We start from the raw sequence: 22,371 nt of genomic DNA, 5'->3' as shown, positions 1-22,371 counted from the left end.
AACTACTCCGCAGGAACCAGCAGGGGAGGGGAGGCCACACCGACCACATTTTTGAATTCTAGTGTTGCACTATTCGGTGTGGCAGCCAGTGGCCAGACGTTGCTGTTTTTAATTCATGTTGATTACTAACTCGATAATAAATATTAACTAAAATAAAACATCCCATTGCTCAGTCACACTAATTATATTCAAGTTTGTACATAACAGTCATAATTTCAGGTTGATAAGTTTGGAGGTGTGAGTGATTATTGGCCAGTGGGAGGAAAAAGGTGAAAGGTGTTTTCTTTAACAGTTTCTGATGTGAAGGTTTACAACTTTGGTCAATGTGTAGTTGAAGGGCTCTGAACTCCTTGAGTCCCAAGAAGATCTATGAAGTGAGGGTAACATCAGGGTGATGCCATACTCACCGTAGGTTCAAGGACACTAGGAGAAATGGATGAGCCTCTGTTTCAAATAACTTTATTGCTCATATTTCTGTTTCTGAAGATTAGCTGATGGAGAGCTTCTCTGACGCCAAAAACGATGATGAAGACTCTATATGTAGGTACCAATACTCAGGTTGGACCCCATGGGAGAGAGTTCTGGGAATAGTCAGGTGGCACCTGCTACTTGGAAGACTGAGGAAGGGGGCTATGAAATCAAATGGAAAACAGAAATGTGTGTAAAAGTCTGATTGATTCTTTTTCTATTCTTATGATGTCATAGGAAGAATTGTATCTATGTGCTGTGTCTGCCATCATCTTTTTTTGCTTTGCTATTTAAGGGTTCTAGAGCAAACACTTCCTTGCACAGCACTGCAGTCCTAGTCTCCTGGGATTGACCAGGCCCAGGATAGAGTCTCCGGTAGCAGGGCCAGGGGGTCACCTGAGGAGTTTAGAAATGAGGACAGAATGGGTCCTTGGGTTGGGCTCCATAATCCCCAAAGCGGCAGGACCCTGGGTTCTCACCTCAGCTCAAACTCTCCCCTTTCTTTTCCCATGGTCACCCTGACATCGTTGCTGTCCTAGTCCACTTGAAAACTGCACTACGGATGATGAAGCCTCAGAGACAGCATAAGAGTGCTTGTAATTGATTTCCGTTTTCATCTCGCTTCCATGTTCACTTTATCCCATCCATAAGCTCCTTTTTGTGACTCTTCCCCAGCCCTGCTTCATAGGGTTCTCATTCTGAAGGACCAGTTCTCATCCATGTATTTGAGGCCCTGGCACCATCGCTGTCTGTAATACCTCCCTCCAGCCCTGCAGTTTCACTCTTAGCATCTCCTGGCTGGTGACCCCGTTGCACTGTTAAATTGGTGTTCAGCCACCCCGACTGACCTTAGGAGAAAGCTGGGCTGGGAATCAGAAGGGGTGGACCCCCCTGATGAGGAGGCCCTATGAACTCTGGTTCTGCACTGGGCACCTGTCACACAGGGGTTTTCCTGTGGGTGGCTCTGGACATGCATGTGTTCTTTCTCCTCTAGTTTTCAAAAAATTCCCTGGAAAGCGCTCCAGGAGAAGGAGCAAAGAAAGAAATTTGGGAGGAGAGAGAAATAGAAGAAATTTGAAGTTGTGGTGGTTGGGATGAAAAGGGTTAGGCAAATAAGTACACACGTTCTCCATTGCTTCCTAATGTACTCATTGGCACTTCAGGGAATCTCTCAAAAACACTGGGGTCTGCTATTTCATGGAGCCCCAAAGTGGAGATGAGAGAATGGTAATACTCCCCGTAGGCCAGTGAAGGGTGCCCTGAGCACATCTCCCTAGGGGACGGGTCCCCATTCCATAGAAGATTGCTAGGCTGCGTCCTGCAGTAGCTGCTTGCATTTGCTTACCCTGTTGGGCCACCGTGTTCATGACTCGAAGAGGTGCTGGTCATTGCTTTTTCTGTAAACTGAGCCACTGGGGTTGTTCAGCGTCTCACTTTGCAGGACCTATCCCTGCCCTCCCAACCTACTCAAGTCAACAAAGAGCATCCCCAGCTCTTCACCAGGAACAATGAGACATCATGGGTGGTCCTGACCTCCCTCACTGCATGCCTTTTGGAAAAAGAGTGAAGACACAGACATCAGATGCTCCTGCTAGGAGGACAGCTCACCAGGCCCATCTGATCTCAGCGAGTGACTCAGTATTCCCAGCATTACATAGGGGACCCTCTGGGAACCCAGCCTGAGAGTTGACCAACCCCTTATGTTCCTTCTACATCTGTGAAGCCCTGTGGGAGATCTAGGATCACCTCATGGCACTGTTTCTCTATCAAAGGCTGGAGATCTATGGATTCTTCTGCATACGGTTCAACTTCAAACAAAACACACACACAAAGGCAATGCATCTGTGGGATTCATTAAAGGGACAGATTTCAAGTTGCTTATATTCCTTTGATTTATTTCTCATTTTTGTAATTAAATGACATAAATATAACTGGTTTTATTACACTTTTAAAGGCAGTGTCTTTGGTATCTTTTTCATTGAAAAGTACCAAAGACATAAAATTTATGTTTTTGTAATTAGAGTGCAATAATATTTTTGAAATTTAAAAGTACAAAAAACATTTGTTTTAGAAAAACAAAGCTGATAAGAGAAAAATGGAAGGGCTCCAGGAAGCTGCCCACTTTTACTGTGCAGGTGTCAGGACTGGGTTGTATTGAATGTGAGGTGAAGGTACATGGTCACCACTCCCCCTAATGTCATCATACTTTCTGCTCTTTACAGAGACCAGGAGGCAGGGACTAGGCCTTTCCATCTTAGAGTCCTAGAATCCCTAACCCTCGCCCTTTTCTCTGCATCAGTTTTACTGTCCAGGGGACCAGTCACCTGAAGGCTGCCCGGCCCAATGCTCAGGTTGAATCTCTCTTAGAACATCTTGTGAACACTCAGTAGGCAGATGACACCGTCATTTCAGAGAGGCCAATAGGCTTCATTTTCCCATGGATCTGAACCTCGTGGGTGTCAGGGCCCAAGGTCACCTTCCAGGGTCTGAGGAGCCTTCTGAGTCTTGCACATTCAGCTCCAGGAGCCCTCCTCCTTCTGGTCTGTGTTTCCCCAGTGACTCTAGCACCTGTGTTTGCAACACCTGAGAAGACCACAACCTGGAGGCTTCAGCCTGGGCCTCAGAAGAGATGGCGCCATCTCACTGGTCTGAGTTTCTTGATTACAGATGTTTCATTTTTGAAAAAGTACATTACACAATACACATAGTACATCAGATGGGTGTGTGTGTGTGTTTTGTGCATTGATATCTTTTCTTTGAGTCCTGGCTACCCTGTGAAAGAGTAATGTCCACCATGTCCTGTCCTCAACAGCCCTGCTCAGCTCCCATAGACTCATGTCTGTGGCTTCTGTGATGGAGCCAATCCGTCTCACAGTCATTTTCTGAGAGTTACCCTCTAACCTCCTGTCCCACAGACCCTCAGACCACAGCCCCACCTCCCCGGATCTAACTCCACCACTGTGCCTCGCCACAACCTGCTATACCTGAAGGTCGGTTCCTGTGGTGTTTCAGGATCCTCTTCCCATACTTCTTCTAGTCCCTGAAGTTCTTCTCCACTGGACGCCTGCCAGGCCTGGACAATCATCTTATCCCTGACTAAGACTTTCAAGTTAGGGTGAGAGAAATATAGAAGGCCATGTTCCCTACATCAACACTCTCCTCTAATTCACGGAGGTCAAACTCAACCTGAAATCAACCCAACCAGGGACAGGCACCGCCACCTCGTCCGTCCCCGGAGGGCCAGGTGGCTTCAGTCATGCCTTTGACCCTGCAGGGACAGCCCCAAATGGTCCCGGGGCCAGAGCCCCTTTGCACAGTGACTTTTCGGCCCACTAGCTCGGCCTGGTGACCTGGGTCTTGGGAGGTGAATCTGGAGAGAAGGACGAAGAGTTTAGTATTTGCTGGGCATCCTCTCCCGCCACCCGAAAAGGGAGAAGAGAAGGCCCCTGGAACAGCCAGAGGGTGGTGAGTGGACGATGGGTGCATCTCTAGACCCAGGGAGAAAATGAGGCCCCTGGGGAGCCCGAGAGCGAGCAAGTGATGGCCAGCAGGACTGGGAGTGAAGCGGGACTCCTGCATGTCCAGTCCTAGTGACCCCACCTGGCTCTGTGCACCTTAGTCAGCTGGGATGGGCCTACCCAGCCGCTTGTCCTGGGAGGAGCCTTCTTTGGATGAAGCTAGCGGTGACCTCGAAGAGGAGGGTGCATGGAAGTTATTGATTTTAATGCATTCCAATTTATTTTCCTTTATGTTTAGTAACTTATGTCTCCTACTTAGGAAAACTTTCTCAGTTTCATGGGAGTGAGCACATTACAGATTTATTCATTCATTCACATTATATTTATTGTGTTTTATGTTCTTAAGTACTGTGGCATTGGATAGTGGGAATGTAACTAAGACAAATACTGTCCTTACTCTCTCAGAATTTTCAGTTTAGTAGTAATAAGTACCTACTAATTTGATGAAAGTTTGATTATGACAAGATAGTATAATATGCTCAGAGTTTGTAATAAGAGAAACTTTTGAGAGTCAGGGTGGACTTCCTTGAAAAAACTGTTGTTTGAGCTGAGATATGTTGAATGACTAGATTTAGAGAAATGATAAAGTCTGTCAGACACTTGGATCTACCCAACTAGGTCAGACTTGAAGAGAAAACTAAGCACAGTACCTTTTGCTCACTAAACAGATACATATCCCTTTATTATTCTATCTAATCTGGCTCAAATATACAAGTAAAACACATTGCTTATGATGTAGATGAACCTTGAAAACATTATGTGAAATAAACAAGATACCAAAAGCCACACAATGTGCAATTCCATTTACTTGAAATGTTTATAACAGACAAATCCCTAAAGACTGAAAGTAGATTAGGGGTTGACAAGGAATAGAGGAGGGTGAATAGGAAGTAAATGTTAATAAATTTTGGATTTTTTGAGGGGGATGGAAATGTCCTAGAATTAGATAGTTACAATTATTATACAACTCTTTGGATATTGCTAAAAATACTGACTTATACATTTTAAAGGGGTGATTTTTATGAATATAACTTTTATCTTAATAAAACTTATTTTAAAAAGAAAACACCATCATGTCTAGGAAGTTCTATATTATAAAGAATTTTTATAAAAAGAAAACTTAATAAGCACACATATATTCAATGTGGCTATGCCATTTTGTAAACATATAATAATTATGTTCCCTTAAGTTACAATGTGCTCAACGATAGTCAGGTATGTCCTGTTGCCTCCTATAACATTTCAGGACAATAATTTCCTCAAACATGGAATTTCATTAAAAAGTGCTCAAAAAATGATTTTTCATGGGGAACCAAGGCAGAGGAAAGGCTTCAGAGGGGAATGGAAGGAGGAAGAAACTATACTGGATATGAGGGAACCTTTGTCAGCATCATAGAAGCTCACGGTTCCATTATCATAATCCAGAAACACTCCAATCTTACCCAGGGGCCTTTTAACATACTGAATTAAGGGTGGGGGGTTAGTGGAGAGAAAATAATGGTTATTCATCTTCAAAGAAAATAGAAGCAATGCTTCTTCAAAATCAATAGTGATATCGGTATCGCTTATCAAGGAATCTTTGCAGACTCCCAGAATCCAGTTCGAGGAGTGTGGCACATCCATCTCCCAGTAATGCCGACCAGAGGTAAAGGTCTGAGCTCCCCATGCTGCAAAGCTCTGCACTCTCGAGGGCTCTCCAGACGTGTCGTGATGGTCATCTCCGAATATCATCTTTCTGACATCCTCAGGAAAGCTAATACAGTTACTGATGGTTTCCTGATTCAGAACATTATGCACTACAGAAAGAGAAAAAAAATCAGGTCAACTGCATGGGATTTTCATATCCTGAGGGACAGTCTCTTCATTTGCCCCTCCTCCAAGGAAATATAAAGACAGCAAAGAGAGTTCAGATGGGCTCGTCTATGAAGAGCAAAAGTTATCACTACCTCTAAGCACACAGAAATCCTTCAAATTATACAGAAAAAAAAAACCCTGATATATCATGAACTCTGTGAAACATGTTTCAAAAAACACCTAAAACCATTGTTTTTACTTTAAAAATCTCTTGTGTTGATAGTCCTTGATACTACTTAATAAATAGTACTTTGCTATTATGTCAGTATTTATTGAGATATAACTTGTACCTGCCACATTTCAATCATCTAAATATTTGATAGAAATCCACATTATGCTTAGATTAGAAGTTTCTGAAGAGAATGTTCTGGTTTTATGTTACCTCTTCTATCTCCGTATTCAGTCTGATCCTGATTTCGGCCCTCTGGCTCTAGACTTGCTCTCTAGTGTGAGCCTGATATAGCTGGGCCATGCTCACAGATTCTTTGCCTTCCAGTTGTTTGAGGATTGATCTAACAGCATTAAAATTATTCTGCTTTTGACAATTTTAGTTCCTTTTCTGGTGACAGCTTTCTGATTTTATAAATATTCTTTGTGCAGTGCATGATAAATCCACTTAGAATACAGTAGACATTAAAAGTCATCAATGCCATATTTAAACTTTCAAGAGTAGACCAACCTGAATAAACACACTATTGATTGCTACCCTGAGAACTAAATATTCTGTCTCTTCATAACCATATGTGGAACCTGATTGCTCTGCCTATGTCAGATGTAATTGAAAAGGTTTGTTCTCTGCATCTTCAGCATACTGTAAGTTGCAAAGTTCAGTCCTGATTATCATGATGACTATACAAGGAGAAAAGATAACATTTTTGGAAAGTCATATACCACCTTCATGTCAGAAAAAAATAAAATTAAATGGAAGAAGGCTCATTCCCAAGAACCACTAAAGAAATTGAGGTCTGAGGCCAAAGGGCTGACTTTTACCTCTGAAGTTGTTCAGCATATCTAGGATTCCAGTGAAGCACCATGAAGTGAGCTCTGGATTCACTGACTGAGGCTTTTGCATCTGCACAAATTCAGTCCTGTAAAGAATGACATCAGTGACGTTACAGGCCAAGGGTTAATCACACACCATAACAAAGATTACAGCTTTTAATCCAAGATGTTTCATCAGAATTTTCCCATTTGGAGTTAATTAGGTATACATACATTCTATTCTACCCTCTTGAGAATATAAAAAATGATACTTTTAATCTAAAGTTACATCAAATCTAACTTCCCCATTCTTCTCAGATATTATTACATTTCTATAATTACTGAGAATCATTTCTTCTATCTACTCCATCTCAGGGAATATGAAAATCCTGAGTATCTTACTGAGAGCAGAAAATTCAGGCAAAGTCTTTAAACTTGAGTCTGAGAGAAGTCACCAATGATACATTCAGTGTCTGGAAGGGAAGAGTCCATGGAGCCAGACAGCTTTGCTCTTTTCTGCAAAGCAAAGGAATCTAACTCCAGTCTGGCAGTCCTTCTCCTGAAGGTCTAACTTCCTAGCCGGCCCCAAGAAACCGTTCCCCTTGAAATCCTGCCTATGAGGAGGGAATCCTTTGATGGAACAGTCTGAATCATTGCTACTCCAGGGACAAATCCCCATTCCCCCAAATCCCCATTTTTCACTTTTAAGAAAGCTCTCTCTTTCCTGCCTTTTCCACCTTTCAATTATGTAGTATTGATACCTCCTCTGGGATACTTCAGAAAAAAATCCTTAAGTAAAATTCCTTTATTGTGGCAAAGCTGGAGAAGATGGGGTGAGTGGCTGGGACAAAGCCCAGAATGTCACAAGGTTTAAGGTACATTTAACTTCAACCACATAAGAAATAATTTTCTGAAACCAAGGAACAGAAGTCCTCAGGACCTTTTTTGAAACAAAATAGAAAGTAGCCACAGAGGACAATGTTAATAGCTCAAAACATGTACATTCACCTTATCAACAAGATCATTAGTGTAAACTCACCTTTCCAATACATTTTCTAAGTCCTGCAAAAAACAACAAAAAAAGATAATCATGAGAGTTCTGTCCTTTTGAATTTTTTCTAGTATTTTATTTTAATAGTTTCAAATGTTTGTTTTAATAACATATTGTTTCCTATTCTCCTTTAAGGAACAATCAGAGGCTATCTTAATAATAAAAAAACTAAAATCTGAGGGACTTCCACTGGGTTCATTGAGGAAAGAAAGTCAAGCAGATGTGAGGTGGGGCAGCAAGGTTTCCAACGTCACTCACTGCACCATCTTATTCCAATGGAGATGTCTGACTGTTCATAATAACAATTAAAGCAAAACAGGGAACCACATAAAAAATAATTGCAGAGTGCATTGAAATTGATTACCAAATTCAACTAATCTTGCTTAGGCAAAGGGCAAAACCTCAGTGTCTTTAGCAAGTGGCTTTTGTGGGGATAACTGAGAGTGACAGTGGATTAGGGGAATACAAATCGAGAATGGCCTCAACAAAGTTGGCATTCCCCTGGTCACAGAGATTTGCTGATTTTGGTTAACCTGTCTGTGTAGATAGTACTCCCAATTACACTGAAATTATTTTGTCCTATGTTAGCCACTTAGGGCAAAAATCTCCCAATGATTACCAGGACACAAGGAAATAAGTGATTGGAAAAATCTAATGATGCTCCCATCATTAGAGGCATTGTCAAGGAGCATTGTTACTTAGCCATGGGTAATAGTATCTGCAGGAAACATTTCAATGTCAGGCAGCAGTGCCCAGAAAAGAATTCTCATCTCTGAGGATGGACCTTCCCTTCTTACCTGGAGCAGTTCCACATCAGCCCTGTGGCATATCTCAGTCAGCTCTCTGTACATTTGTTTCAGGCCTTCTTTCTGTTGGGTCATTCTGAATTCATTTTCTTTGAGTTGACGGAAGATCTCCTTTGCTTCCTTCTCCATTGCGTCCACATGGAGGTGCTCCTCCTCATGGAGAAATAGATGCATCTTCTGATATTCAGCTTTGATCATAACCTTTCTCAAAGCCACATAGTCCTGCAGAGATAGGGGATTAATGGGATTACATATACTCACTCTCAACAAAAACTTCAAATATTAACCTCGTGAAGAAAGTGCTTGACAAACTTTCTGCCTCACATTGCAGTGTGTCTTGAGTATTTGTTGATCCTTCTGTCTATCTTGTCTCTATGTTTCTGGTCTCTTTTCCTGTTAGATTAAGCTCTCCAAGGGGTCCCAGGGTCTATCTGTGATGCTTCTTCAGGGTTCTTATTCCATCAATTATTTCCTGTTATCTTAATCTTATTTTTCTCTTTTTTCTCCCCCTGAATTTTCTACATATTTTAAAATATTTAGGTATAAACCATATTATGCAGATATTTTAAATGCTTCATTTTTCTTCTGGTCCTACTTGATTTCTCTCCTCTCCTTCACAGACAAACTTAGTGTACTATTGTCTTATACTTACTAAGATTTATCCAAACCTTCAAAGTTGAACTAGGAATATCAAGCCCTGATTATCCCATACACAGTGGACCCTTAAACAGCGTGGGTTTGAACTGCAAGAGCCCACTAATACTCTGATTTTTTTCAATCAATACACACTTGGCCCTCTACACCTGTGGGTTTCCTATCCATGGATGCAATCAATGGCTGGTAAAAGATGATATTTTTGATCTGAGGTTGAGAATCACAAATGCAAAGAGCCGACTATATGCATTGTTCTGTCATTTTATATACAGGACTTGAACATCCCTGGATTTTGCTCTCAATAGAGCCAATGCCCCACAGATACCAAGAGACGAAAAGTCAAAAGTTATACATGGATATTTGATAGCAAGCTGGCGAGACCCTAACCCCTCTTGTTCAAGTGTCAAATGTATTAGCATTCTTTGCACTAGCTAGTATTGGTCAGTATATTTGTGATTACTGATATTGTCACTTGAAACCACTAATTTTTCCTGGGCAGAAAACATTATCCTTTAACTGGTAATTTGAATTTAAAAATCTGAGCCAGAATTTGTCAACTGCATAAAAGTAAACAGAACATATTCATTCTTACCTCTAATGACTGGATTTTGCTAGTTTCCTGCTTCAGACTATTTTGTATTTCTTGAGTCATATTCCATAAAGAGTCCATTTTCTTTAGAAGATTATCCTACAAAATAATCATGAGCTTTAGTGACACAGGTAATATCATAAAAGGCAGTTGTTGAAAAAACAGTCACTTCATGTTAGAATGAAGAGGTCTGAATTTTCACGTTAATATAATTTGATTTTAATATTTGGGATATCAAAGCTTACAGAAACATATAATAGAGAAGTTGTGGAGACCCTACAGATAATAATCCACTTCTCAAGTAATTGGCACCCACATTTTTATATAACCTGACTAGGAAGAAGTCAAACTTGCATCAGAAACCAGTGTTCCAGGCACTAACCACCTGGCCCACAATCACACCAATTCTACATATTCGAACAACGTTTCTAAGGAAAACTCTCTTAGTAAAGGCTCAACACAGTAATGATTATAGTGTCCAAATTGGTCAACAGCATTGAGAGAATACACTCATATCTTGGAATTTACATTGAAAAATTGTCATCTCTGCCATCTCTATTCTCATCACTTCCTTGTTATTGTCCTCATCTTTCTCTCTGATTTAAGAATCTATAGCTTTCCAATTGCTTTATAAGCATCACCTACCCTGTATTCCTCCGCGGCCCATTGTATTGGACTGTGGTTGTGAGCCACATGCTCTGGGGATTCAGAGCAGAGCCCACAGAGCAGGTCCTTTTCAATCTCACTGAAGATGCCCTGTGCTTTGTGTGACACACAGATCTGCTCCTCAGAGCCGTTGACATAGTAAGCTCTAGCCTGTCTGGCAAGGGAAGCAAGGCTCTTGAGTGTGATGTTGGTTTTGAAATCTGGCTTCTCTGAAATTCCCCTGCACTCAGGGCAGCACTTTAGATTTGGAGTTTCGTCCCAGCAGAGGTGCAGGCAGGGACGACAAAAGCTGTGCCCACATTCTATGGTGACAGGGTCGAGGAAGTAGTTCATGCACATGGAGCAGGTGAGTTCCTTCTGGAAGGCTTTCAAGGTGTCTGAATTCATGTTTCTGAAAACTGGAAAAAATAAAGAAAAAATGAGAGCGGGAGAGAGAACATCATTCTGTCCAGATGAGGAAAGAAAAGCCTTTGGACAAAGGTTTGTCTACTTGAGCTCTATCTACCTATTAACTAAGTACCTAATCTACCATCAACTTACCCCCACCACAAACCAATACATGGTAAATCTAGATAGGTTGGGTTTATGCTATGATACAAATGAGAAAATGAGACAAGAGAGTCCTCAGCATCTTTTTTGTTTAAAATAAATAATTATCTCAATCATACCTAATTTACTTAGACAAGCTTAACATTTGGAGCAGGAGGTAAAAGCTAGGATGATTCCAGAATTACTTTTATTAGCTGATTGGTCCAGAAGCAAATGTAGAATGTGAATCACTCAGTCTCTGTGTCTCTTTCCATCTCTCCATCTTACTCTCTGTCCCTTTTTCTCTGTCTCTCTCTCTCCCCCACCCATGATTTCATGACTATAACATATATGTACATACATACTTTGTCTCTGTGCCAATAGTCTCTATGTGTCCTGCCTTGGAACTGACAAATAAGACTGATTCGGTTAATTTATGCTACTTTAATTTAATCAATGTCAACTTTAACTTGAACTCCTAAAACTATAAACAGTTGAATTCATGCTTCTAACTTTAATAGCGAAACTCCTTTCAAACAACAGATTGCAAACATTATGTGTTATTTCTAATTCAGGAAAACAATTTTTTAAAGTCAGTTCAGGCCATCGCAGCAACTTTACACTTTGAACTGATGAATGTTCAAGCTACAGTGAGTGATAAGCAGCAAAAGTAATCAATTATTTTATTTGTTTTGTTTTGTTTTTAAATAAGAATACTTGGATGTCTTCCCTACAATAAAAAAATCCAGAGATGCAGTTAACGGAAGCATGGCTGGATATTTCATCTTGATTCCTGGTATTCCCCTATTGTGACCAATGCCACTTCTTGGAAGTCCTTACCAGTTGGTAGGATCTATTTTGAAGTTTTCAAATCTAGTCTGCAAACCGAAGGTTTCAAAGGAATATCAAATAATACCTTTGCAAGGGTTTTCTGATTAATTCAATACATTTAACTTTTATGTTGATGTGCATAGAGACTATTATTATATGCCCACATTGTGTTGAACACTTTGGATGGTTTATGATTTCCACAATTGCATAAAAACTATGGAAATGTCTTTTAAGACCTCAAAAATTTAGTAATATATAAGGTAATAAAAATAATCAAATAATATGACTATTAATATATTACAAATGCTCTAGTTACGGATATTTTAAATATTGACGTCAATTTTGAAAACTAGGAAAGCTACTGGTTTGCTTGGACAAGACCCAAGCACACTGACAGGTATTGAAAGTATTTGAATAAGAGAAGGTAGACATGAAGATATTTACTCTAAATTCTATACTCACTAGAGTCTACTGAGTGGTCTCACCTCTGGAAGTTCTGGAAAATCTGTTGATATCAGGGTCAGCAGTAACTCTCTGCTCTTCTAGCAGCTGCAAATTCGGTCAGTCTGCTCTGGGGATGTAGTCTCTGGACCAAGTGCCTTTTATGTGATTCCATTTACCTAAGGCCACACCCACTTCCAAAGATTGGCTAATGTTTTCAAAAGGAAGCGGAAATGGGTGATTAGGTTATACAGAAAGATCTAAAAATGGCTGATTAGGTTTACAGCCTATAGAAAACAACACTTGGGAGATGACAACCTAATGGAATGTAGATATGTTTTGGAGTAAGATACAAGAAACTTTGAAATATGCAATACGGTATTATCACCAATACTCACCATCTTATACATGCTACAGAAAATTATTTTTAACAGAAGTGCCATGCTACCTGTATTTTTTTGGCACCTATTACAGTTTAACAAATCACTGATGCTTCCATATAAGTTGTTTCACTAAATTATCTAATGTTTGGGAATTAGGTCCTATTTCTAAAAACACAAAGGTAATCTAACCTTGCTAAAAATTTAAAAAGTAAAAATCTAAATAAAATTCACCTTTTAGAAATTATCAAAAATTGAAAAACAAACGATAAAGCCATACAGGCCAGTATATCCTAGATAGAGGTAAAGTAACTATCCTCTTACTCAATGCCTGGGATTGTAAATTAACAAAAACTTCAGAAAGGTCATTTAACCTCCAATGATACTTCAGAAATGGATCTTAAGGAGACTAGGTAACAGAAAAGAAATAGCATGTATGATATTAAGGTACATATAGATATGTATATTAGGACTTTTCCAAAAATTAATTTTGGGAAAATTGCCTCAAACCTTTCTCAACACCTTGCATGTCAACTACATAAACATGTAAAGGAAGAAGTTTCTAGTGTTCTCATTTTTCAGTAAAAATTAAATGGTTATATGTGCAGGATGCCCCCCTGTCTTCAGTGCTATTAAATGGTACTCTCTCTTACAGGGACTTGCCCAACATCTGTTTGCACTATTATTTCCTGGATTTGTGATTACTTCACACAGCATTTTAAAGTCCTAGAAATCATGCTTTTGGGTCTCATTTTTATCTCAAATAATAAATATAATAATAAAGCTGTTGCTCTCCTTACTAGGTTTCACTATGTACCGTAGTTACTTCTTGATTTCCCTCCCCCAAACCCAGTCTCCAAAGGTAAATAAGACAAAATCTCTAGAATCTGGTGATTGTAGGCTAATAGGAAAGATGAATGCATATAGAGAAATAAAAAAAAAAAAAATCTTAACATCTCTCAAAAAGGAAGAGAAACCTGATGACTAAACCTGAGATTCCTTCTCCATCATCTTCCATGGGGAAAAAAAAAAAAAAAGAAAACCCTAGAAAAACATTGATTAAAAAGGTTTGAGTCCCTGCTATGGCCAACACTGAGCCTTCCAAAAAAACAAAAAGTATTTACTTTCCTTGCTAACATGAGCCACTTTTGATCGGAGGATTCAGAATAGACCCAGACCCTAAAGCCAATTATCAACCTGGCATTTCCAATATGCTGGATATACAATACACAAGAGCCTGAATGCAGCAGCTCCAAGCTGTCAGGACTGCATTTCAAATGAACATTGGAATACGTTCATTTCACATATCTTCAGATATAATGTATCCTAGTATATTTCCTAATATGTCTGGGATGCAAGTATTGCTTATAAGCACACTGGGGATCCAATTTTAAATAATTCAGTTTTAAAGCGTTAGTCTTTCAGAGGTACTCACGAGACCCAATTTAGCATGAGTGTGAGGGAAAAACCCCTTGTGACTTGGGGAAAACTTCATAGTTCTCCTAAAGTTTTAAGTTTTCTCTGATGAAAAGGGGTCACCCCTTTTTGAGTCTATAAACAGTTTCATGCAGTAGGTAATGAGTAATGAGTGAAATTTTCGCTAACTGAGATTGGGCATCCCCTGTGGTTGCCTGGGTTACCAAATCTTAAATAATCTCAAGCTCACTGCTTGAAGGAGTGAAGAGCTGACATAGACCTTTTTAACAGATCTTTATACTCTGTTCCCACCACTACTTATCTTTTGCACAAACATTGTCCCCTACAATATGGAAACAGTTTTATTTGTGCCATTTAGGGATAGAAAGAATTAGTGATAAAGCCAATAACATCAGTTCCTCTTCAGTATGTGGTCTGTCTGTCCCTTATCCTCTAGAGCATAAACATCTTCGAAGAGCACTAGCTACATACATACATTGAAAAATTAACTTCTCAATCACACACACACACACACACACACACACACACACACACACGTTATTTGAATACTTATTTGAATGGTGTTTATAAGTCTATTGAGGGAGAATTGACATAGTTACCATATTATATCTTCCAATTCAAGAATATGGAATATCTTCATTTATAGAATTCATAATTCTTTTATTTCTTTCAATAGTGGTTAATAGTTAATATGCATCTTTTATTAGATTTATTTTAGGTATTTGATATTTCTGATATTATTAGATGCACTTTAAATTTCCTTTCCCATTTTTTATTGTTGTTTATAGAAATACACTTGGTTACATTTTTTCCTAACTTAGACATTTTCTAAGCATACAATCATGCTATGCTAATATTGCAAATTATGATAGTTCTATTTCTTCCCAATATTTATAAGATATATTTCTCTTTTTTTGTCTAATTGTATTGAATAGGACATCCATAATAGTGTTATGTATAAGTGATAATAGCAGACATTCTCATTTCATTCCTTATTCTTACAGGAAAGCTTTTAAATTCTCCATTGAATATATAATATTTGCTATAATATTTGCTAATTTTTTTCTAGGTACTTTTTATAAGATTATGAAATTTCGCTCCCCGTTTTTGTTTGTTAACAAGAATTTAAAAAATAATGAATGGGCATTGAATTACATCAAACACTTTTATCCTGCATCTACATTGTCAAATGCATAGGCTTAAAATTGTTCATAAAATTCTCTTACTGCCTTATAAATGTCTAGAGAATCTGCCTCTTTCCCTTTTTATTCTTGACCTTATATTCTTAATTTGAACATTCCCTGTTTTGTTGGATGAGTCTTGCTAGGGGTTTATCAATTTAATTGATCTATTCAAAGAGCCAATTTTTTTATGTTATTGGTTTCATCTATTGTATTTTTTCAATTTCAGTTGTCTGCAATTATTATTATAGTTTTATTTCTCATTTATTTGGCATGAAATTCCCTTTATTTATCTACCTTCTTGAGAGAAGCTTTTCTTCTTCATCTTTTTTTTTTTTAGGCGTCCAGGGGCTCTGGGCCCCCCTGAGGATGCGGCATACTCTGCGCTGGAGATTTTCCTCTTTTATAATATATTCATTTAGTGCTACGGATTTTCCTCTAAGTGTTGTTTTAATTGCACCCCAAAAGTTTTGTTTGGATGTATACTTAACATTATTCAATTAAAAATATTTTCAGCATTTCTTTCTTTTCTTTTTTTTTTAATTTTGCAGCTGCATGAGAACTACATAGAAGAATAGATGCTGAGTGCCAAAAAGAATGGATTGTACCAGGCTGAGACTTGTATGGGCTCAGTTTCTTTCTTCAACTTCCCCCTACTTTGCTCTATCACAGGTAGCCTGACACTGCAGGCTGAGACACCCAAGCTTTTGCACAAACTGGCTTCTAGCAGGCATTTGCAGGACTGCGAGGGTGAGAGGAAGGGAGAAGTCACTATCTTCCTTCTCCCTCTCTATCTGCTGGCCCCTCTTATGTTCCCAGCCTTCCCATGATTTGATCTCTGAGGGCTGGTAGTCGCCCAACCTCTCCTGCTCTTCAGCTCTTCCTTCACCAGTATAACTAATTCCCTGAATAATATACCCTCTGTTTTAAATGCCCGGAGTGATTTCAATATTCTTTTTAGATTTTTACAGGTCTAGCTTTCTTTTATATTTTTAGAGCCTTGAGATCAGAAGTTACAATGAGATACAGCACCATGTAACAAACTATACCTAAAAAATTAAATAAATACAGCAATCTGTTCTAAAGTAGACTAAAAGTGCTTCTGAGAGAATGTAATCTTTTCCTCTATTTTGTCAGAGATTTTGAATTATGCATAACTGAGCTGTCAATCAACAGGTTTGAAATAGAGTGTCGTTTAAAGCTATATCTACAAACTAAAAGTTTTAAGGATATTTAAAGTACTGCATTCCGCTACCTGTATTCCCAATTTTGAATAAATCATCCAATTTATATGAAACACTTACTTTTACCCTAGAACAGTTTCATTTTCGATGTCTTGGGTAAACCAAAATAAGATAACTGAGGCCTTTACCCCAGGAAACTTATTATATAATTAGGAAGATAGGGCAAACACAAAACAGTTTAGGAGACATGCCTAATTTATTACAAGATTTAATAAAATACCTCAATGCTTAATGAAAAAATACTTAAATAAAATTTTTTACAGAAATGTAATGAGCCTCAAATGTAGTTTTAAATTTTCTAATGGCCACGTGATAAAAATTAAAAAGTTAAAATAAATTTTAATTATATATTTAACCCAATAACCAAAACATTATTATTTCAACGTATAATTACTATTAAAAATATTAATGACAGATTTTACAGTCTTTACACTGTTTTTGATATTCCACATTCATTTTACATTCATAACATAGCCCAATTCAGATTAGTCACATTTCAAGTGCTCATCTGACTATCCTATTAAACAATACAGAATTAGACAAACCCCCCATGTACAGGGAGACACCTGGTTTTCAAATCCTTAGCTGACAGAAGAGTTTCAAGAAGTATTAAGAAGAAATAAATAGGAACCTAACGTTCTCTAAATTCCAATAGAGGACCATTATAAATGGATTTAGAATGATAGTTTTAGAGGAAAAGTTGTCAAAGTTAGCCAGGCTGATTGCTTTGTAGGACAAGATTCGCCAGGGGTGTAACTTGGCAATGTAATGACCACTAATGAAGATCTTTTCTGAAAAATGTGGAGGAGTGAATTTTATTCTTAAGCCTTTTTGCAGAATTTCCAAAGACTAAATAATCTGCTTGACATATTGTACTACACTGTTAATGGAAGATTAGGTTATGGTAGGTATAAACACAAATTCAAGTCCTTTGATTGGATTTACATAATTGTTAATCTATTTAAGGAAACAACAAATACCTACTGGTGGTAGATAATTAGATTAGTCTGATGCCAAGATTTGATCTTACATTTTTACACCTACGTCAGGTGACTTCATGTATGTCTTGACCCTTCATTTTACACCTAAAATATATTAACTACAATTGGTCTTCTGCATGAATCTTTTTAAAAAATAGACTTTACTTTTCAGAGCAGTTTTAGGTTCAGCAAAATTGAAGGTACAGAGATTTATCATATACCCCCAGCCCCTCACACGCATAGCCTCCCTCATTACCAACATCCTACACCAGAGAAACAAATTGTATATTTGTTACAATTAGTAAACCTAAAATGACTCATTATTAATCACCCATAGTCCTGTACATAAACCCATAGTTTACCTTAGGGTTCACATTTTATGGGTTTGGATAATTTATAATGAAAGGTATTCACCATAACAGTATTATATTATCCTCAAAATCCTTTACATTACCCTCAAAATCCTTTGTGCTGCACCTGAATCCATTATGCAATGTATCAATCTTCTTTTTAAGTGGAGAAGGTTTTCCTTATAAGGCAATTAAAAATAAATATTTTCTGATATAAATAAAAAACTGAATTCTGTCAGAAAATTGTTCTTTAGGTTGAAGTGGTTTATAAGCACTTGTTTTATCATAAAGAGCTGTTTTTTTCTGTTTATAAACTTTTCAAAGTTAAAAACATTTCACAAAACAAAGATCTCGAAGAACTTTGAAGATAAATTTACTGCTCAACAGCAGCACCATCTATGGGGACTGAGTTACAGGTATGAACTAAAACTAAAAATGTTGTGTATAGTTGTTAGTATTCTGAAGCACAAATTAGTTGTAGTGACTCAGAAAAATTCCCAAATCACACAGCGCAATGATTTCATAGATCAAACATTTGTAGAGGGCTAACGAACTTTTCTGAAGCATTATCTAAACCTCCTATAACTATGAAAAACAAGTAAGAAAATATTTTTGATGAAATGGGTGAGATCGTGCAGTATCTACTTGGCAGAGGGGTTCTTTCAACTCTGGGTCAATGCATTATAGAGATTAACTTTTCTCTGAACAGCTCCTCACAGCTTCCTAATTTACTTATTCTATAATTCTCTTTACTCTCCATGTATGCTTGCCATTATGTGTGTGTGTGTGTGTGTGTGTGTGTGTGTTTCCTTCTTCTTCTGAGTAATAGATTTATTTCTAAAAGTTGTGGCTGAACTTCAAGGATAGAGGTCTTAACAGTATGCATTTTCATTCTATACTCCCTTGTGGCTTGGTTTTATGTCCTTAACATCCTTATTCTTTTTATTTCCTTTCTTTCCTAAACACATGCGTGTACACATATGCACTCTTAGCGGAGGGAGGCGAAGATTAATTATTAATATTAAACATGATTTAAAAGAACTTTTAATTTAGTTATGGTTAACACTTTGTTATATTCGTTGCTAATATTTTTCCCAGTATGTTTTCTTTCATTTATAGATCATTTATTTTCTGAGTTTTCCAACCTTTAGGTTTAGTATGTCTTAATTCATCTAGACTTATTTAACCACATCCTTATTTTCTACTGATTTTATGTATCCTTCACATTTAAATGTTTATTGCTTCTGGAATTTTTTGGCATTTAAATATATTTTGGATTGAATATAAATTGAATTAAATTTAAATTATCTGATTAAGATATAAATATTTTACATATAATTCTAATATATTGATTTTGGAATGAATATAAATTGAATTTAAATTTAAAATTTTCACTATTTGGCATTTGAATTTGATTTCTTTACAAATACCCCCAAATCATTTATTGAAAACCCAGAAAGATCTGATTTACTCAGGTAAATGCAGTGAACGGAATATGAATTGAAATATGAGAAATCATAGTGATAAGCCCTAATAACCAGGGGTGAAATTCCACCTCTATTAATCTTTATTACCTTTCCAGTTTGTCAGTGTTTTATAAACCGTCCTATTAGATGAGTATGAGACATACAGTACTTTCCCTGAGAGTAACTTTAATCTATAGCTACTTATTTTTCTTTATATATAATTTTGACTTGCTACTTCATTATTGTAAATATATATTTATACGTAAACACTAGACATTCCATTTTTTGGTGGATATTGTCAGAAAAGAGAATATCTTGAATATTTGTACTGGGAGATGTTTATAGGAGCTAAATACAGAAAACATTCAAACATCCACCAGCAGAAAAATGAACAATATATTGTTGTGTGCCTGTTATATCCAACTTATTACTTCCAAATTTAACTCTTCCTTGCCAGCTCTTTGTAAATGGATCTTTGTTTTAAAGATCCATATGGATCTTTAAACCTTTTAAAAGCTTTTCTTGCCAAGAGGCATGTTGTTAAACTTTGTGAGCAGAAGGCATTGGAGAGACATTTTAGCAAGGAGTTTTTGTTCCTGGTTCCCATGCGCTCACTTGGCAGACTCCTGAAGGCACATGACTTCTCCAGCCTCTGGCCCCTGTAGCATACATGGCTTCACCAGTGCCCCCATCCTGTAGTACAGGTTGCTGCTTTAGCACCAGTTTCTTGCAGTTCGAGCTGGCCAGCAGAACCAGCAGCCAAGAGCCTCTTCCAGTGCTGCCCTTGGCTGGTTGTGTAGTAGAGTGCCTCTGGCAAGACACTTCCCTATTAACAGCTTCCCACAGTAGGCTGAGTTTCTGAGGAGTTCTGGAGTATAGATTTGCAGCAACTTTTGCTAAATCAACTTCTCTGCCATTCAGTGAGGCCCATGGAATGAGGGGGACTCTGTTCCATCTCAGCCCTAGGGACAGTGAGAGCCCTTTATATAAGCTATTCTATTCTTAAGAGTTTACTTTTTACTGGATAAGTACCTCATTGTTCCCATGCTGTTATAATCAGTCATATTAATTTCCTATTTACGTTTCTGTGTGATTTCTCTGTCTTAACTGGACCCTGACTCATAAGTGTTATACTCATGCAAATGAATGCTCTATATCAGTGAAATCTAGTGAACTACAGCCAGTGATGCATGGATCAACCTTCAAAGGGGAGTGAAAAAATCAAGTCCTAGAAAAATATACATGATATGATTTTATTTATAAAAAATTTGGAAAATACACAAAGCCAAAAAGATGTAGGGGATGTAGCCACGTGGGTTAAATTATAAATAACAAGAAAGATTAACATACAATTCAAGAAAGTGAGTTTCTCTGGCAGAAGAGGAAGGCACACTGGTTGACAGTACACAGTGGATCCAAAGACACTGTAACATTCATTTTCTCCATCTGGTTATGGGGGAGCGTTACAAATATTCATTTCTTTACTATTTTTCACTGCACATACATGTTATCGATACCCTTTGGTATAAATGAAGTATAAGTTATTATCCCTTATGGTATAGAATGACTATATTTACTACCACTGTTGTCCAACTAGTGTGCTAAGATAGTATCCTCTCAGCCTTGGGGGCCAGGCAGAGCTAGAGGCCTCTGGCTTGGAGCAGCCCTGTGAATTCTCCTGTGTGCTTTATCACAAATTGATGTTTTCTTTGTGAGCAATGACAAGAGTAGGTTTGTAAGTGCTGAATTAGACTCGGTTCCCTGACAATGCTACATACAAGTTTTAATATATTAGGCTGTTTTCCTTAATTTTAACATGTAGTTCAACTTCAGAAATAACCTTCTGTAATTATAAAATAAAAATCACCCATCTCCCTTTTTGATCCACCGAGAGAAGAGAGAATACTAAGATACATACAACTTTAATTTTTAGTTTATCAGTGCTCCCATGAAGATTCTTTCTGAGTGATAGACCATAGACCATACCAATTCAAATGGATTCTCTACAGAAATGCCTTAGGCTACTTCTCTCAGCGTCCCTGCTGCAGCCTGCACTGTGAAGGCTGCAATAGAAATCTGTTTCTTCACTTCTCCCCAGGCCTTGGAAGGATCCACTTTGTTTTCAATATCTAATAGAGCATCATAAATTCCTGGGAATGACTCTCCCTTGTACTTGTTGTGGCTGCTTGGAGCATAGATGACATGCCTGTTGGTAAAAATAGTTTGCTGTTAGTTGCCCAAAGATATATACAAGAGAAAAAAAAGAGCACACTACAATTCTTGGATTGCATAATTCTAATTTTATAATTTGAATAACCCATTTTGTCAACCAAACTTTCAAGTTCAATCATCTACAAAGACTAATCATATTTCATATTAATTATACTTTGACTTTAAACAGATGCCATAAAAGTGGTTCAGAGCAACAAAGCTAACAACAATAGCAGTAACAACTTGTCGCCTACTACAGATCATGCTCGGTATTAAAGAATTTACCTATAATTTTTTTTAATCTTAAAAATAAACTCGACGGAGTTGATATTTGTATTTCAAAGAGGAAGAAATTAAGGTCTGAGAGATTAAGTGATTTACTGCTCAGTCTCAAAGCACATTGTAAGTAAGTGCTAACTTTTCACTATACCACTCTATCCCCTGAAATGTAGCAAAATTGTGATTATTCAAGTCCTGTTTGTGACAAGCCAACTTACTATTTTGTTTTTATCCTCTTTGAAAAAGAAGTCATACAAACATGTTAGAATGCCTAGCTTAAAGCATGAAAAATCATTAAATACAATTCTGTAATGTTCAATCTAACATAGACAGAGGGCAATATTTCACTAAAAGAGCTATATTAGTTTCTGTTAATAGCCCTGGCAGGAAAGAACAGGTTCGAAAGTAAAGAGGTAAAGAAGGAAAGAGGCATAATCATGTCTCCGTTGTTTGAAT

General features: G+C 37.7%; 2 protein-coding genes across 3 annotated transcripts in view; both read right to left on the bottom strand.

Moving 5' to 3' along the window:
- Positions 1-5,273: 5,273 nt before the first annotated feature.
- Positions 5,274-10,976, bottom strand: LOC120590211 (tripartite motif-containing protein 64C-like). Its single transcript, XM_039847831.1, has 6 exons — positions 10,567-10,976; positions 9,925-10,020; positions 8,670-8,900; positions 7,861-7,883; positions 6,831-6,928; positions 5,274-5,782 (listed from the first exon to the last, which is right to left on the bottom strand). Exons 1-6 carry the CDS (start codon positions 10,972-10,974, stop codon positions 5,289-5,291), a joined length of 1,350 nt encoding a protein of 449 aa, XP_039703765.1. The 5' UTR covers positions 10,975-10,976; the 3' UTR covers positions 5,274-5,288.
- A 9,686-nt stretch (positions 10,977-20,662) lies between these two features.
- The window catches only part of FOLH1 (folate hydrolase 1), a 47,330-nt gene continuing 45,621 nt past the window's right edge, over positions 20,663-22,371 (bottom strand). For both annotated transcript variants that reach the window (XM_039848335.1, XM_039848336.1), the window contains one exon: positions 20,663-21,631. In XM_039848335.1, coding sequence (XP_039704269.1) covers positions 21,442-21,631 — 190 coding nt within the window. In that variant the 3' untranslated portion in view covers positions 20,663-21,441. The remainder of the gene's footprint in view (positions 21,632-22,371) is intronic.

The sequence above is a fragment of the Pteropus medius genome, unplaced genomic scaffold, assembly GCF_902729225.1.
Source record: "Pteropus medius unplaced genomic scaffold, Ma_sr-lr_union100, whole genome shotgun sequence".
Taxonomy (NCBI): Eukaryota; Metazoa; Chordata; class Mammalia; order Chiroptera; family Pteropodidae; genus Pteropus; species Pteropus medius.
Note: the sequence above shows the minus strand (reverse complement) of the source record. Positions and strands in the feature narration are given on the sequence as shown.

Excerpts from the sequence above, each read along its gene's own strand:
- LOC120590211 (XM_039847831.1), bottom strand. The coding sequence starts at position 10,974 with ATGAATTCAGACACCTTGAAAGCCTTCCAGAAGGAACTCACCTGCTCC. Across the intron at positions 7,884-8,669 it reads CTGATGTGGAACTGCTCCAG|GACTTAGAAAATGTATTGGA; the intron begins GTAAGAAGGGAA and ends TGTTTTTTGCAG. Across the intron at positions 5,783-6,830 it reads TATGCTGAACAACTTCAGAG|TGCATAATGTTCTGAATCAG; the intron begins GTAAAAGTCAGC and ends CTCTTTCTGTAG.